The following is an 11795-nucleotide window of genomic DNA, read 5'->3' as shown; positions in this document are numbered from 1 at the left end:
CTTGGGCGATTTCATTTGGGTTGTACGGTACGACCAAGGCGAGATGGAAATTCACATATGATCCAAAGGTCTGGCATGTCTTTTAAGGTGCCTTCATGAAACTCAGCCTTGCTACGTATTCAGCCCCAGAGGTGCCGTATATTATATATAAAGTCAAAGCCTGGCTGACATGCATGCCTAAAAGATCGACACATATGGGCGCCTGGTTTCTTATTATTTCCGGAAACGTATAGTTCCAATTCTGGGATCTTTTTTTTTTCGCGGTCCTGTTAAACTCCATCAGTAACAGCATATGATTGTAAGTGCCGGGAATGGCTACTGCTTACATTTCGTTAAGGAGGCGGAAGTGCTTTTTCTTTTGCCTATTTGCACGCTTTGCCATCTTGACGGGCCGTAACGATTGGCCCATCCAGTTCTCGGATGATCAAACCACAAAATGCTTCCCCACATCGTGGTGCGCCCACGACTCGGGTTCAGTGTCAATCAGATCCGTGGTTAAAGGAGCATGCTATGGCGGTGGGCAACGGGGCATTTCACTATTTTTGGATGTTTTCACCTGGCCTTGGCAGATTCCCATGGTTAAAAGGGGCGTCATTTGGTTGTATCTGTACACCAGCTGCCATGTGTTGTGTCCCTGACTTTCAATGCGCATGTTTGATTTGATACGTGCAGTTCCAGGGTGGCCAGGATGAGGAAGGAGAAAACCAGGAAGAGAAGTGTGGGAAAATTATCCATTTGGTCCTGTTCTGTTAATTGACACTCGGATCCCCCAGACGGGAAGCAGATACACCCCATAACTCCTGACTCCATAAATCCGTAGGCTACTATACCGTTCTAACCCTGGCCTAGTATTAAAACGCCAGCCTTAGAATAGAGAAAAAAAGGGCTATAGTTGTTGGGCATCGCCGCCGGTCGCTTTAACAACCCGTATCACCTCCTTTTTGCACTCGGGCATTGCGCTAGCCATCTCCCGTGCAAGAGTGTCTCTGAAAGAAGAGAAAGCTTCAGCTTTTCCTTTTAAATCCTGGTTTCCTTTTTGAACCAACTCAACGAATTCTCGCGTGTATATGTCTGGGTTACGCGCTGCATCTACGTAGTCAATGATCTCTGGCGGTAGCTGAATGGTGTGCAGTGGCGGATCCGTTTGTGGCAGCGCAGGGTTGGAGTTGGGTTGTTTCGATGCAGCATCTGCATGGGCTGGATCCAGGGTAGTATGATCAGATAGTGTTTTAAGGGATATGGTAAGAGACTTTCTAAACATGTGGACAAATATCAGTAATCGATGACAAAATAATCCATGGAATACAGTATGCAGATATGAACGGGTAACTGACAATTTCCTAACGAGCTCATGCTGTGTTTCTGGTCCGAGATATCCATGGACCGCCGACTGAATCTCAAAGAAGTTTTGAATTACGTCTTTCAGGTCGTCTGCAGCAGTGGTTAGTTCATATCAGGTTTCAGAAGACATGTCGGCCTCGCGCTGGATACATACTGTCAACGACACTGAGCGTGACCTCGCTAGACATGATTAGCTGTCTTATCCCACCGGATGTTGTTGCGTATTAAGATCCAAAAGACTTTCCAATCCTGTCTAAAGCTCCCCTCGCCCGCAGAAGAGATTATGTAAGTAATCACGTGACTTAAAATTAGTTAGGTAATACCCCTACACCAATGAGAAGTCGCGCTGTGAAGCCGCATCCAGATGGAGAGAATCCTCCAAGCTCTGGATTTGGTTATCATAATTATATCGTATTATTCTATAGCCAGGGAGTAGCTGTGAAAACAGTACCACGTTATTATTGGGGGAGAGAGAAAGGATGGGATATTTCTTCGTACTGTGGTAACTAATGAGACATTATTGATTATCGTATTGTAAAATAGACCATAACTAACAATTCGCGTATCACATCTACATAAAAGCATCCATCCTCAAGAGACATACGAATCCCCGATGGACGTATGCCTAGGAAAAACCCCTATAATATCGCTGCTGTTCCACTAAAGGAAGCGGGGAATATTGAATATTCGCCCGCCCTCTTTGCCTCCCCCAATATCAATCCCTAACAGGAAACACCAAACAATTCGGATTCCCTTTCCCTTTACACAACCCCCATGTCCCTTAACCTCACTCATAACCATTGAGGTGTCGTTAAAAAGTAGCAGAAAAAAGAAATCCTCGTAAGACATAGAAAAGGCACTAAACCTTCATAATCAGATAAGTTGACACTGCCGTCAACTTTGTCACTCTTCCTCTGTCTCTTCATACACCGCTTGCTTCTTGAACCCAGCAATAAAAGAAAGCGTTGACTAGTGTGGCAAGTGACCAAATCGAACCCCATCCCAAGGCTCCCTTAGGCTCTACCCCGCTGATTGTACCTGCTAATTGCACGAAGGTGTTGGCTAGAGTCATAAGGGCCAAAGCTAGTGACCGTGATATAAGTGTCCTTGAAGCAGGAGATAGCCCAAGCCAGGCCTTCTTATAAAGTGAAGCAATGCAGGACTCTTCTCGTTGCTCTTCCTCCTCGTTTCGCGAATCCGATGACCGAAGTCGTCGACGTGTCGTTTTTGGCTCGGTTTTCTTTTCTGGTGGCTGGCTAGCAGATGTGACGAATAAAAGATCTCTCGCTCCGTATCCTGCAGGCAAAAGACTAAGAAAAAGCGACACAAATCCCTTTGGCCCGGCATGAGCGGCAGTGATATCAGGGAGCCCATTAAAATATGTGACAAGATGAGTTGGAAGCCATGTCACAAAGCTGAGGTATATAAACGTGGTGTATACAAGGGTGGAAGCCACAGTGATGTAAGCTGTAGTGAGACCATCCGCAAGAATGGCACGGTTGACAGCCGGGCTGCCACTATGCGCTGGACCCAGCGGACGGAAGTAAGAAAACGGAATCGTGCTCGATAGAATGGTAAAGGTCGCAACAGCGATTATCGTCGTTGGCCGAATGTTATAAAAGTTGAGCAGGAGAGAATATGCCGGAAGGTGAACGAGGCCGATAAAACATAACGCATCCCAAGCTAGTGGCCATAGTTAGCATTAGGTCAGTCGGTGATAAAAGATCCAGGGCCTTTTTCAAACCGTCATATCCCGAAAACCAAGGTACCGCCAGCTCAATAACCCGCCATGCGAGGAGCACCATGACATCCCTCCAAGAGTCTAAGCGCTTGCTCGTCCATGCCAAGTCCCCCTTTGTTATCGGGACGCTGAGAGAGAAGAGCGCCGTGCTCAGCAGCAAGCTACTGCCAGCCAAAAGCGCAAAATGCAGCACGCTCTCCAAGCTAAATGACGATGTCTCCCTTGCGACAGCACCTTTGGGAATTGGTACCTCGACTGATACCTTCGTGCCAGTGGCGGTGCCAGCCTTGGTAGAAGGTCTCCCTCTCTTGCCAGGCGAGGCGGTAGAAGCTGATCTTGGGCCCATTGGGGCGTTGCGACTGAGTACTAGGAGCTGTGCAGGTATACAGTAGCTGGCTTGTTCTTCAATTCAATATCAGATAAATGCGAGTGGTTGTCCTGATATGCCTGCGGTAGGTTGGATATCTGGGACAAATGCATGTCGCAAGCTCGCTCGCGCTTGGCTTGTTTTTGTGTTTTGATTTCCAGCTTCCGCTAGTTAACTAGTTAGCCAGCGAGTTGGAAGCAGGAGGTCCGGAGTGATGATGTCATACTGTCACGTGATTGCAGTCCCACTTAGTCAGCTTCCCAGCTATTCACACATCTTCAAGCTCATCAAGGCTCTACTTTATTATATCACGCCTCAAACAAGCTGATTTACAGCGCAGCAAAATACAGAGGAGCGTCCTCCTATTTGGTCGATATCTCTAAGAAAGCAAACATAATAAATTTTGGCGCTATCAGCTAACTGTTTTCCTAGTACCTTATTTTACACTAACTAGTTGTCGCCTTTTGTATTAACTAGTCATCTTATCTCGCTACACCCTGTTTAGCACATTCGATAGAGCTCAATATTATTATCATCCTCCTTTCTGATAGTTATGAGCCTGGCTAACACCAGTTCTTCGTAAGCAGAGATTTAACAGATAATTAAGTCCATCCCTACGTTATTTTGGGCTCTTTGCTAACCTCTTCCGCTCGCGACAGAAGTGTAGGAGTTAATCCAGTGCCAACGTAATAGGCGAGAATATCTACTTAACCAGGACCTAAACCAACATAACAGCAAGGATAATGCTTAAGGATATATGGGATTAGGAGGTCTAGTATAGGATAATAATAGGTATAGCTCAAGCCCAGGGTATAAGGGAGGTTGTAGACTTACAGATAAGTGCCAAAACACTAGAGATGCCTAAGAGCCCTATATCTTATGATACTCTCAGACCAGGGAGGGTAGTAACTAGGAGGTTACCCCCTACAGGACCTGAACCAGTCCCTGCAGAAGAGGTAACTGAGTTTAACCTGGATAAGAGGGAATACTAGAGGTAGACAAGGCTATGTAGTAACTACCTAAGGTAGTTCACTATCTATCAGTAAGTAATGAAGGAACTCGCTTCTTTTCGACTCCAGGTCCTTAGCACTATAGATAAAGACCTTGTAGAAGATATTGCTTCTTATTCTATACTAATCAACATACTAAGAAAGCTCCAGGATCGGCTTTACCCTATAATAGAAGATAGGGCCGTCCAAGCAGTGAAAAGATACAGGAACTTGATAAAAGCAGGCAGCATAGAAGACGTCTGCCGATAAAGAAGCAAACGAAACAAAATGGACTCTCTGATTTCAGCATTACTGACTGCATTCTTAAACGGATGCTAAGAGATCTCTGCTCAGCAGCATTGAATATGGAGATCGTAAATAATGAGTTTAGCAGTTCCAGTGATAAAGCTATATCAAACCCACGCTGGCATAGAATAGCACTAAACGCAGACTTGAGAAAGACAGCAGCCCTCTACCTGTGTTTTCGGTGTACTTATACAATGGGACACTTCAGCAGAGATCTGCTTGCAGGGCCAACATAGAAGAGGTTCTCGAGTTACCTCCATAGACATTCGGAGCATAGTTAGGACAAATATTTGCCAATTCCTGGTCCTAGTTAGCTCTTCCAGAACCCATCTCCGGCTTGAAAGTAGAACACGGCCATAAGGGTGTCGTTCGTATATTGACTGCCTCTTCCATTCCTTGAAGCCCTTTTATCAAATAACAATACTGTCGACTGGCCATCCGTCCTCCGCGACATCTATGAAAAAGACCAAGAGAAAACTTCCAAGAAACGGCTCCACGTGACATCCCGAGAGCCAGCTAGTTACTAAGAAAGCGACAAGTCGAGATCGCGAAAAAGAAACGTTTGAGATTTCAAGAATTTTCAGCTCGCTGTCAGATGCGACCTGATTTCACTTGGGATCGTCTCCGCCGACAGGTCGTTCATACATACTCCGTACATATCATGAGTGTGGCTCATCTGAACTTGTCTATGTCTTTTCATTGATCTCCTGGGGAAACAATCCCTATTCGCGCTCCATCTGTTTGGCTGGGCCTGAACCGCCCTTTATCCGGAGCCCGAACCTACCCCTGAAAACAATAATATAAACAGCGAGCTGGCACTGTTGGACAAAACAGATCCAAAAGACCGGCCTCGCAGTTCTCGGAAGATTAAAAGCTCGACCGGCCTTATCGGTTGATGCAAAATCATTCTGTGATGCGCTTTATCCGGACATATAATGCGGCAGCCGGGCTTGGTCTTAGGGGAGCTGTAAGGCCACGATATGCCACACTCTCGCAGCTTCGTCGGCACTATGGATCGCAAGACGTTGCTCCTGGAGGCCCGCCACAGCCAGGGAAAGAGGGTCCTGATCCAGATGAGTCCTCTCGAGAGAAGTCGTCCAATCAGCAAGATAACTCATTAAAAGCAACGCTGCTGCGGATGTTTGAATCGTCAGCAACTACGTTTGCCTCTATTGCTGTCCTTGGGTATGTCATCCCCGGTGTTTGGCTCAATGTAAGATATAGCAGACTGAATCTAAGGGGTTTCCACTTCTAACTTCGAAATTATATACATATTTTGTTTCTCTTTGGTTAAAGTGCTGCAGGCTATTCTTACCACAAGTATTATAAGCATTTGGTCCTGAAGAAGATGGACAATGCCTTTGAACCTGGTGATCCAATGTTAGAGCTGGCTGGTGTTAAGGACCCCAAGCAAGATCCCAAGGGAAGCAAGGATATGGAGAAGGACCCTGACCACTGGCTCGAGCGTGACGAGCAAGGTAGAATTGATGAGATTATAAACGGTGCCATTGGCCATTATTACCTCCTTATTGGTGAGAAGGGCACTGGGAAAACCTCCATGATCCTCAATGCAATGAGGAAAGTCGATGGCAGTCGCGTTGCAATGTTCGAAGCCCATGCCAACCTCGAGATCTTCCGAATACGACTGGGAAAGTCACTGGACTATGAGTTCCACGAAGAGTATGTATAGAACGGCAATACTATACACGGGCTACAATGCCTCAGATGCTAATTCATAATTCTCCATTTTTGCAGCTATATTGGTAGTCTTTTCAGCATCAGAGGGCCCCGTGATACCACTGCCCTATTGGACATTGAACGTGCCCTGAACAAATTAGAGAAAGTCGCTATCAAGCGCCGGAACGTCAACCAGAATCCCCTGATTTTGATCATTAACTCCCTGCATTTGGTGAGAGATGACGATGATGGCAGGGACCTCCTTGAGATGCTTCAGCAGCGCGCAGAGCAATGGGCCGCCAGTGGTCTAGTGACTATGGGTTAGTTCCCTACCGGATTACATATCTGATCCAAGAAGTCTTCGCTAATAAGTATAATAGTGTTCAACAGCGATGATTACTGGATCTACGAGCGCCTAAAAAGGTATGCTTCCAGAATGGAGGTCATCCCCATCCCAGACCTGCCGAAGGGTAAGGCACTAGGTGCACTCCGCAGGTATAGATCCAGATACTTCAAGGAAAACCCACCACAGAGCATCTTAGAGGAAGTATACAACAAGGTTGGTGGGAGGTTGACCTTCTTAAACCGCGTAGCCAAATCCGAGGATATGATAGCAACCTGCAACGAAATCTGTGAAGCTGAGAAAACCTGGTTTTTGAACAAATGTTGGATTCTCGGCGAGGAGATGGATGATGATGTGATGGACGAACAAAAATATTCTGTAAGTGTCTTCTTCGCTTATCAGTACCCAATACCTTGCGTATAATGAGCGCTACTAACTCGCCGTTAAATCAATAGTCTGCAGCAATGGTGCTAGCAAAGGCTCTGGTAGACCTCGAGAAGGACATGGAGAAAACATATGACGACGAAAACGGGCATATCTTACCAGAGCTACCGCTCCATAAGGCACGCCAGATCATGACACGCGCAGACTTCATCCAATCTTATGACCATGACAATATCTTTACCATCGACTCCAAGGCAAGGGTTCGAGCTGACTCTGTGCCGATGCAAAACGCATTCCGTGAGATATGTTCCGAACCAGGCTTCGACCAGTACCTTGAGGACACTTTGGACAGGATTTCGGCCATCGAAAGTTTGGGCAGGACCCGAGAAATTACTGTCAAGGACTTCTGGAATGAGGGTAAATTCAAAGCAACTATGCGTGATACTAAGGGCCGTGAAACCGGTACCTTGGAGATTGGCGTGGTTAAACCCGAGAAGCAAGAGGATGATGACTAGACATTCCCCCCCCCCCCCTTGTCTGTACTATACGCCGGTGCATCCTTTTTTCTTTACTTTCACTCTTTAGATCATTTTCTTCCTTTACTATTTTTGAGCAGATGGCTTTCTTTCTTTTGCAAAGAACATGATAATAATAATTAAAAATACCTATGTCTAGGATCATTGAGTAACATTGCTGCCGCGTTCTTTCCACTCAAGACAGCCAACAGCAAGAGACGGTCCAAAAGGCCAAGAGATGCCTCGCCGGCGCCTAAAATGCATTCTTGTTCTAGGCTGTCTAGCTCTGGGGGAATCTCTCCCGCTTTGGCTGCTTCCGACAACAGCCAACGAAAATCTTCAATCTCTCCATCACTTCCGCGATCGACCACCGTGACAGCTCTCAGCCTGAGAAGGTCTGAGATGGACGCTACTGAGCCTTCAAAAAAGGGCCGGGTTGCATGAATTCGTTCGATACAACCCTCTCCGATCTCAATGAGATCTACTCTTATTCGAATGCCTTTGCTAGTGTCGAACGCTATCTTCATATCGGGTTCAATGGTGAACCCGGGAGCACCGGCCAGAATACTGCTCAAAACATCAATAATTGGCTCTGAGGTGGAAGCAATATCTATATCTTCAGTATATAATACTGAGAAATGAGCTACGCTCGTGGCTCCTCCAACTAAAGTTAGTTGGCGTCGAAGTTCTGGACGGACTAGGCAAGTAGTTGCGCGGAAGCACTCAAAAAGTGCTTCACGAAGTGGTGCAGCGATGGGGATGAGTTTCGACATTACTCAAAAATCAAGTGAAAGCAGCGGAGTTCCAATGTCTATAACTACATGAGTATATGGTATCGTATCAATAATATCCCTGATTGACATACCTTTCCAAAATAATCCTCTTAATAACCCTATAATATTAAGTTATTAGCTATTTCACGCAAGGCAAATCTGCTGGTATATTAAGCACTCACTGGCTGTATGTATACTGCTGCCAGACCCTAGAAAATAGAAAGAAGCCATATGTTATATGAATTTTGTATAGAACAGTCACCCACCGTTCCTTCTTACTCGATTATTCAGGAAACTACGTTCTTAATTCGACTAAAGCATGCTAGGTTGACTTCGATCAAATCTCTTCCTGCAACATACCAAAAAGTCAGCAAGTTTATATATTTATATAGCACTTCGATAATATATACAAGAAGTGGAGCAGAAAAGCGGGGAGGGATTCAGAGGGTCTATCATTGCCAAATATACTCGACCCGGTCACTGAAGTAGTTTTATTTTCGACGTATTCAAGTGGGCTTTGGTAAGTCGATGTCTACTAGCCAAGGGAGATGAAAGCACTGGTCCTGATCCGCGTCTCCCTTTATAGATGCATTGATGAAGAGAGTTTGAGCTCCCGGTTCCGCAAAGCATCTGGTTGAGTAACATCCCTCCTTTTGCGAAGTTTTCAGTTTTTCCAGCTTGGCTTCTCTGACTTCTGGTTCATCATGTTTTGATCCGCCCAATCTTGACAAGTTAGTTATCACAGGAGATTTGTCAGGATCGTTTTCGATGACGGTCAAATGTGATGCCTCCGAGGTGTCGTTCTCGCGCCAGGTAACCAGCCTCGCACCCCATTCTTCATGTATGTGTCCAAAGCAATGTAGCTTTGGCCTTGTTCGAAAGACAGATTTAAATAAGTCGGGGCATCCAACTCTCGAGGAGGAATAGGGCCGGTCCATCACCCCGTGTGGAGGCCCGTGGGTCATAACAATATCGACGCCGTCCTTGAAGTCAAAGCTGTGGCCTTCTTTGGGGGAATATTGGAATCCCCAGTCGCCCTCGGAGGGTGTAAACGGGCTAGCATATATTGTCAGTGACGCCCCATTTGCGAGATCAAAGGTGTACAAGCCTTCGTCGAGTAGCATGATGCCATGGTCCCTTGCTTCGTCGAAGAGCCTCTTTGCCTCTCCATAGTCTCCGTATATCTTTTTCACTAGTTCAGCATCAGCTGGCCCGGGTATCTCCGCAACTTTTTGTCTGAACATCGGCACGTCGAGAGTAAAATCGTGGTTACCAGCGATAATAAGTTTTAAAGGAGCATTTATGGCCTTAAGGAGCTCTATTGTGGCCCGGAATTCGTCGATCTTGGACTCTTGAGTAAGATCGCCACAGTGCAGAGCAACATCCGCATGCTGCTCTGGAGGATGATAGTCGGTAGCATGGGTGTCGGAAAGAATGAGAAACCGTGTAGCCATGCTGCGCTGGATTAAAGTGTTATCTCGGCGTCAGTTACGGCGAAATACCCAGAAGGTAAGCTGAGCAGTTGAGGGTTGGGTAGGAGTAGTTGTGGGAAATGAAAGATTTATTTAGGAGGGAAAATGGCCTTTTATAGCGAAAAGGAAACATTCGCCGCAAAGAGTTGTAGGTAGTCGGATGATGCAGTCAATGATGTCAACTCTGTAGTTAATGAGAGCTTAAGGTTTCCTGCAAAGAGTCACTGAGGACTATCCAGTCGTTCGAGCGCAAGCTTTATTGATTGGCCGGATTTTCTCTTCTGCAAACAAAAACCTGGGTATATGGACTTCAACCGTTGAGAGTATTGGATGAAGTTCTGAAGGGTGACCCTCTCTAGGGGAATATTGGAACCCCCAACAGATTGGCAAGCTTGTCCAAAATGTCGAGATAGAAGGGTTGACTAGTATCAGAAAGGAGGATGATGATAATATTGAGCTCTATCGAATGTGCTAGTTAGTTAGTTAAGCAAGGTGTAACTTAGTCAGCGAGATAAGATGACCAATACCAAAACTGACCCAGCTATGATGGATTAGGAGCCAACAGAGCTGTAAAAAGATGCTCAAATGAAGCCGAATTGAAGTCGTAGATACTTCCTAAATAGGTAATATTCGTAGTCTTGTAGTGTAGTAGTCCTAATACCCTAGAAAGTAACTGCTGTTGGCCCCTTTGCTCTCTGCAAAAAATGACTTATTTTGCTCCTTCTGAGCTTTCTCTTTTTACTCCTTCCGAGCCTCCTCTTCCTGCACTCTTTTTACTACCTTTTGAAGCTTTAGAGAGTCTAGGAGAGTAGCCTCTATCTGCGTCCTAATCTCTGGGTCCTCTTGCTAGCTTGTAGGTCTCCGGGATAGTATAAGGTACTAGTAGTCCTTAAACTAATGGGTCTGTCTATACAGGCAGGTTGGTGGTGTCTTTCTGGATTGGTGTTGGGTCTATCCCTGTAGAGTTATAAAAGATACCTGTGCCTCTGTAGGGGCTTTGGCTCTTTAATACCTCTAGAATAGGGGAGCAAGGCCCCTGAATGTGATTGTCTCTGATATCTGGAGCTTTACAGCCACAGTAAAGCCCTTATCTATCCTTATATTGGTATCTAAGAAGTCCAACTTCATCAGGAAGGCCTATATTACCTCTATCCTCTCTAGGTCCTGGCACACCTTCATGCAGTTACCTACCTATCTAATAGGGTCTCTATTCCTGTCTTTCCGCTTAAGCGAAACGAAGGTAACCAGCCAGGGATCCGGGATGTCTCGCGCTCGCAGGACCATGACATGCCATGTAGTTAGTTTGTGTCGGCTCGCCTACCAGCGGCTGCAAGACAGCGAATAACGTCGAGCAGACACGCTATGGGCGAGTTTCGTCTTTGTTAATCAGGGTGCTTTTATGGGGTAAGGGCATGCATGGCAGGGCAAGTGATAGGCACGCAATTAGCAGCTCGTATCTATCCTGCCGCTGCCCTTGCTGCAGAACCGCTTGCCGGGATCAGCTCCCACCTCTGAGCGCCTGTTTTTGAGTCCCCGATTGGCAAAGCTGGGGAAAGAAGAGGACAGATATTGATATGATTCGGAAGCGGAGGCCCGGCCCTTGAGCGCGCGCGCAGTCCTGAGAGGAGGCCGGCCAGGCATACAGCCAGATGGTTATATATAACTAACTGGGCGACTCCTGGCTCTCGCTAGTTAGCTGATTAACGACTCCCACAACAGACGCACCGCCAAACAAACACCAACCTCCACGCCTCAACGTTCGCCGGCTCTGGTATATAGAAAGAGAACAATGGTCTTGTGATCGGCCCTGCACTGCCGGCCCCACGACGTTCGACTGGATATCGAACCAGAGTTTAAGCTTCACCGAGAGAATCCCGTTTCCTTCCG

General features: G+C 46.4%; 5 protein-coding genes across 5 annotated transcripts; 1 reads left to right on the top strand and 4 right to left on the bottom strand.

Moving 5' to 3' along the window:
* Positions 1–886: 886 nt before the first annotated feature.
* Positions 887–1529, bottom strand: TERG_00378 (uncharacterized protein; the record flags this gene model as incomplete). Its single annotated transcript, XM_003238341.1, has 3 exons — positions 887–1253; positions 1335–1431; positions 1496–1529. 3 exons carry the CDS (start codon positions 1527–1529, stop codon positions 887–889), a joined length of 498 nt encoding a protein of 165 aa, XP_003238389.1.
* A 734-nt stretch (positions 1530–2263) lies between these two features.
* On the bottom strand, positions 2264–3428 carry TERG_00377 (uncharacterized protein; the record flags this gene model as incomplete). Its single annotated transcript, XM_003238340.1, has 2 exons — positions 2264–3024; positions 3086–3428. The coding sequence occupies 2 exons, from the start codon at positions 3426–3428 to the stop codon at positions 2264–2266; spliced, it is 1104 nt and encodes a 367-aa protein (XP_003238388.1).
* A 2560-nt stretch (positions 3429–5988) lies between these two features.
* On the top strand, positions 5989–7663 carry TERG_00376 (uncharacterized protein; the record flags this gene model as incomplete). Its single annotated transcript, XM_003238339.2, has 4 exons — positions 5989–6424; positions 6500–6741; positions 6802–7142; positions 7220–7663. The coding sequence occupies exons 1-4, from the start codon at positions 6093–6095 to the stop codon at positions 7661–7663; spliced, it is 1359 nt and encodes a 452-aa protein (XP_003238387.2). The 5' UTR covers positions 5989–6092.
* Positions 7664–7803: 140 nt separating this feature from the next.
* On the bottom strand, positions 7804–8436 carry TERG_00375 (uncharacterized protein; the record flags this gene model as incomplete). The annotated part of the gene is made up of 1 exon (XM_003238338.1): positions 7804–8436. The coding sequence occupies one exon, from the start codon at positions 8434–8436 to the stop codon at positions 7804–7806; it is 633 nt and encodes a 210-aa protein (XP_003238386.1).
* A 506-nt stretch (positions 8437–8942) lies between these two features.
* Positions 8943–9890, bottom strand: TERG_00374 (uncharacterized protein; the record flags this gene model as incomplete). Its single annotated transcript, XM_003238337.1, has 1 exon — positions 8943–9890. One exon carries the CDS (start codon positions 9888–9890, stop codon positions 8943–8945), a length of 948 nt encoding a protein of 315 aa, XP_003238385.1.
* Between the last annotated feature and the right edge of the window lie 1905 nt (positions 9891–11795).

This window comes from Trichophyton rubrum (assembly GCF_000151425.1).
Source record: "Trichophyton rubrum CBS 118892 genomic scaffold supercont2.1, whole genome shotgun sequence".
Classification (NCBI taxonomy): domain Eukaryota; kingdom Fungi; phylum Ascomycota; class Eurotiomycetes; order Onygenales; family Arthrodermataceae; genus Trichophyton; species Trichophyton rubrum.
The sequence above is the reverse complement of the archived record's forward strand: the minus strand, read 5'-3'. Positions and strand labels throughout refer to the sequence as shown.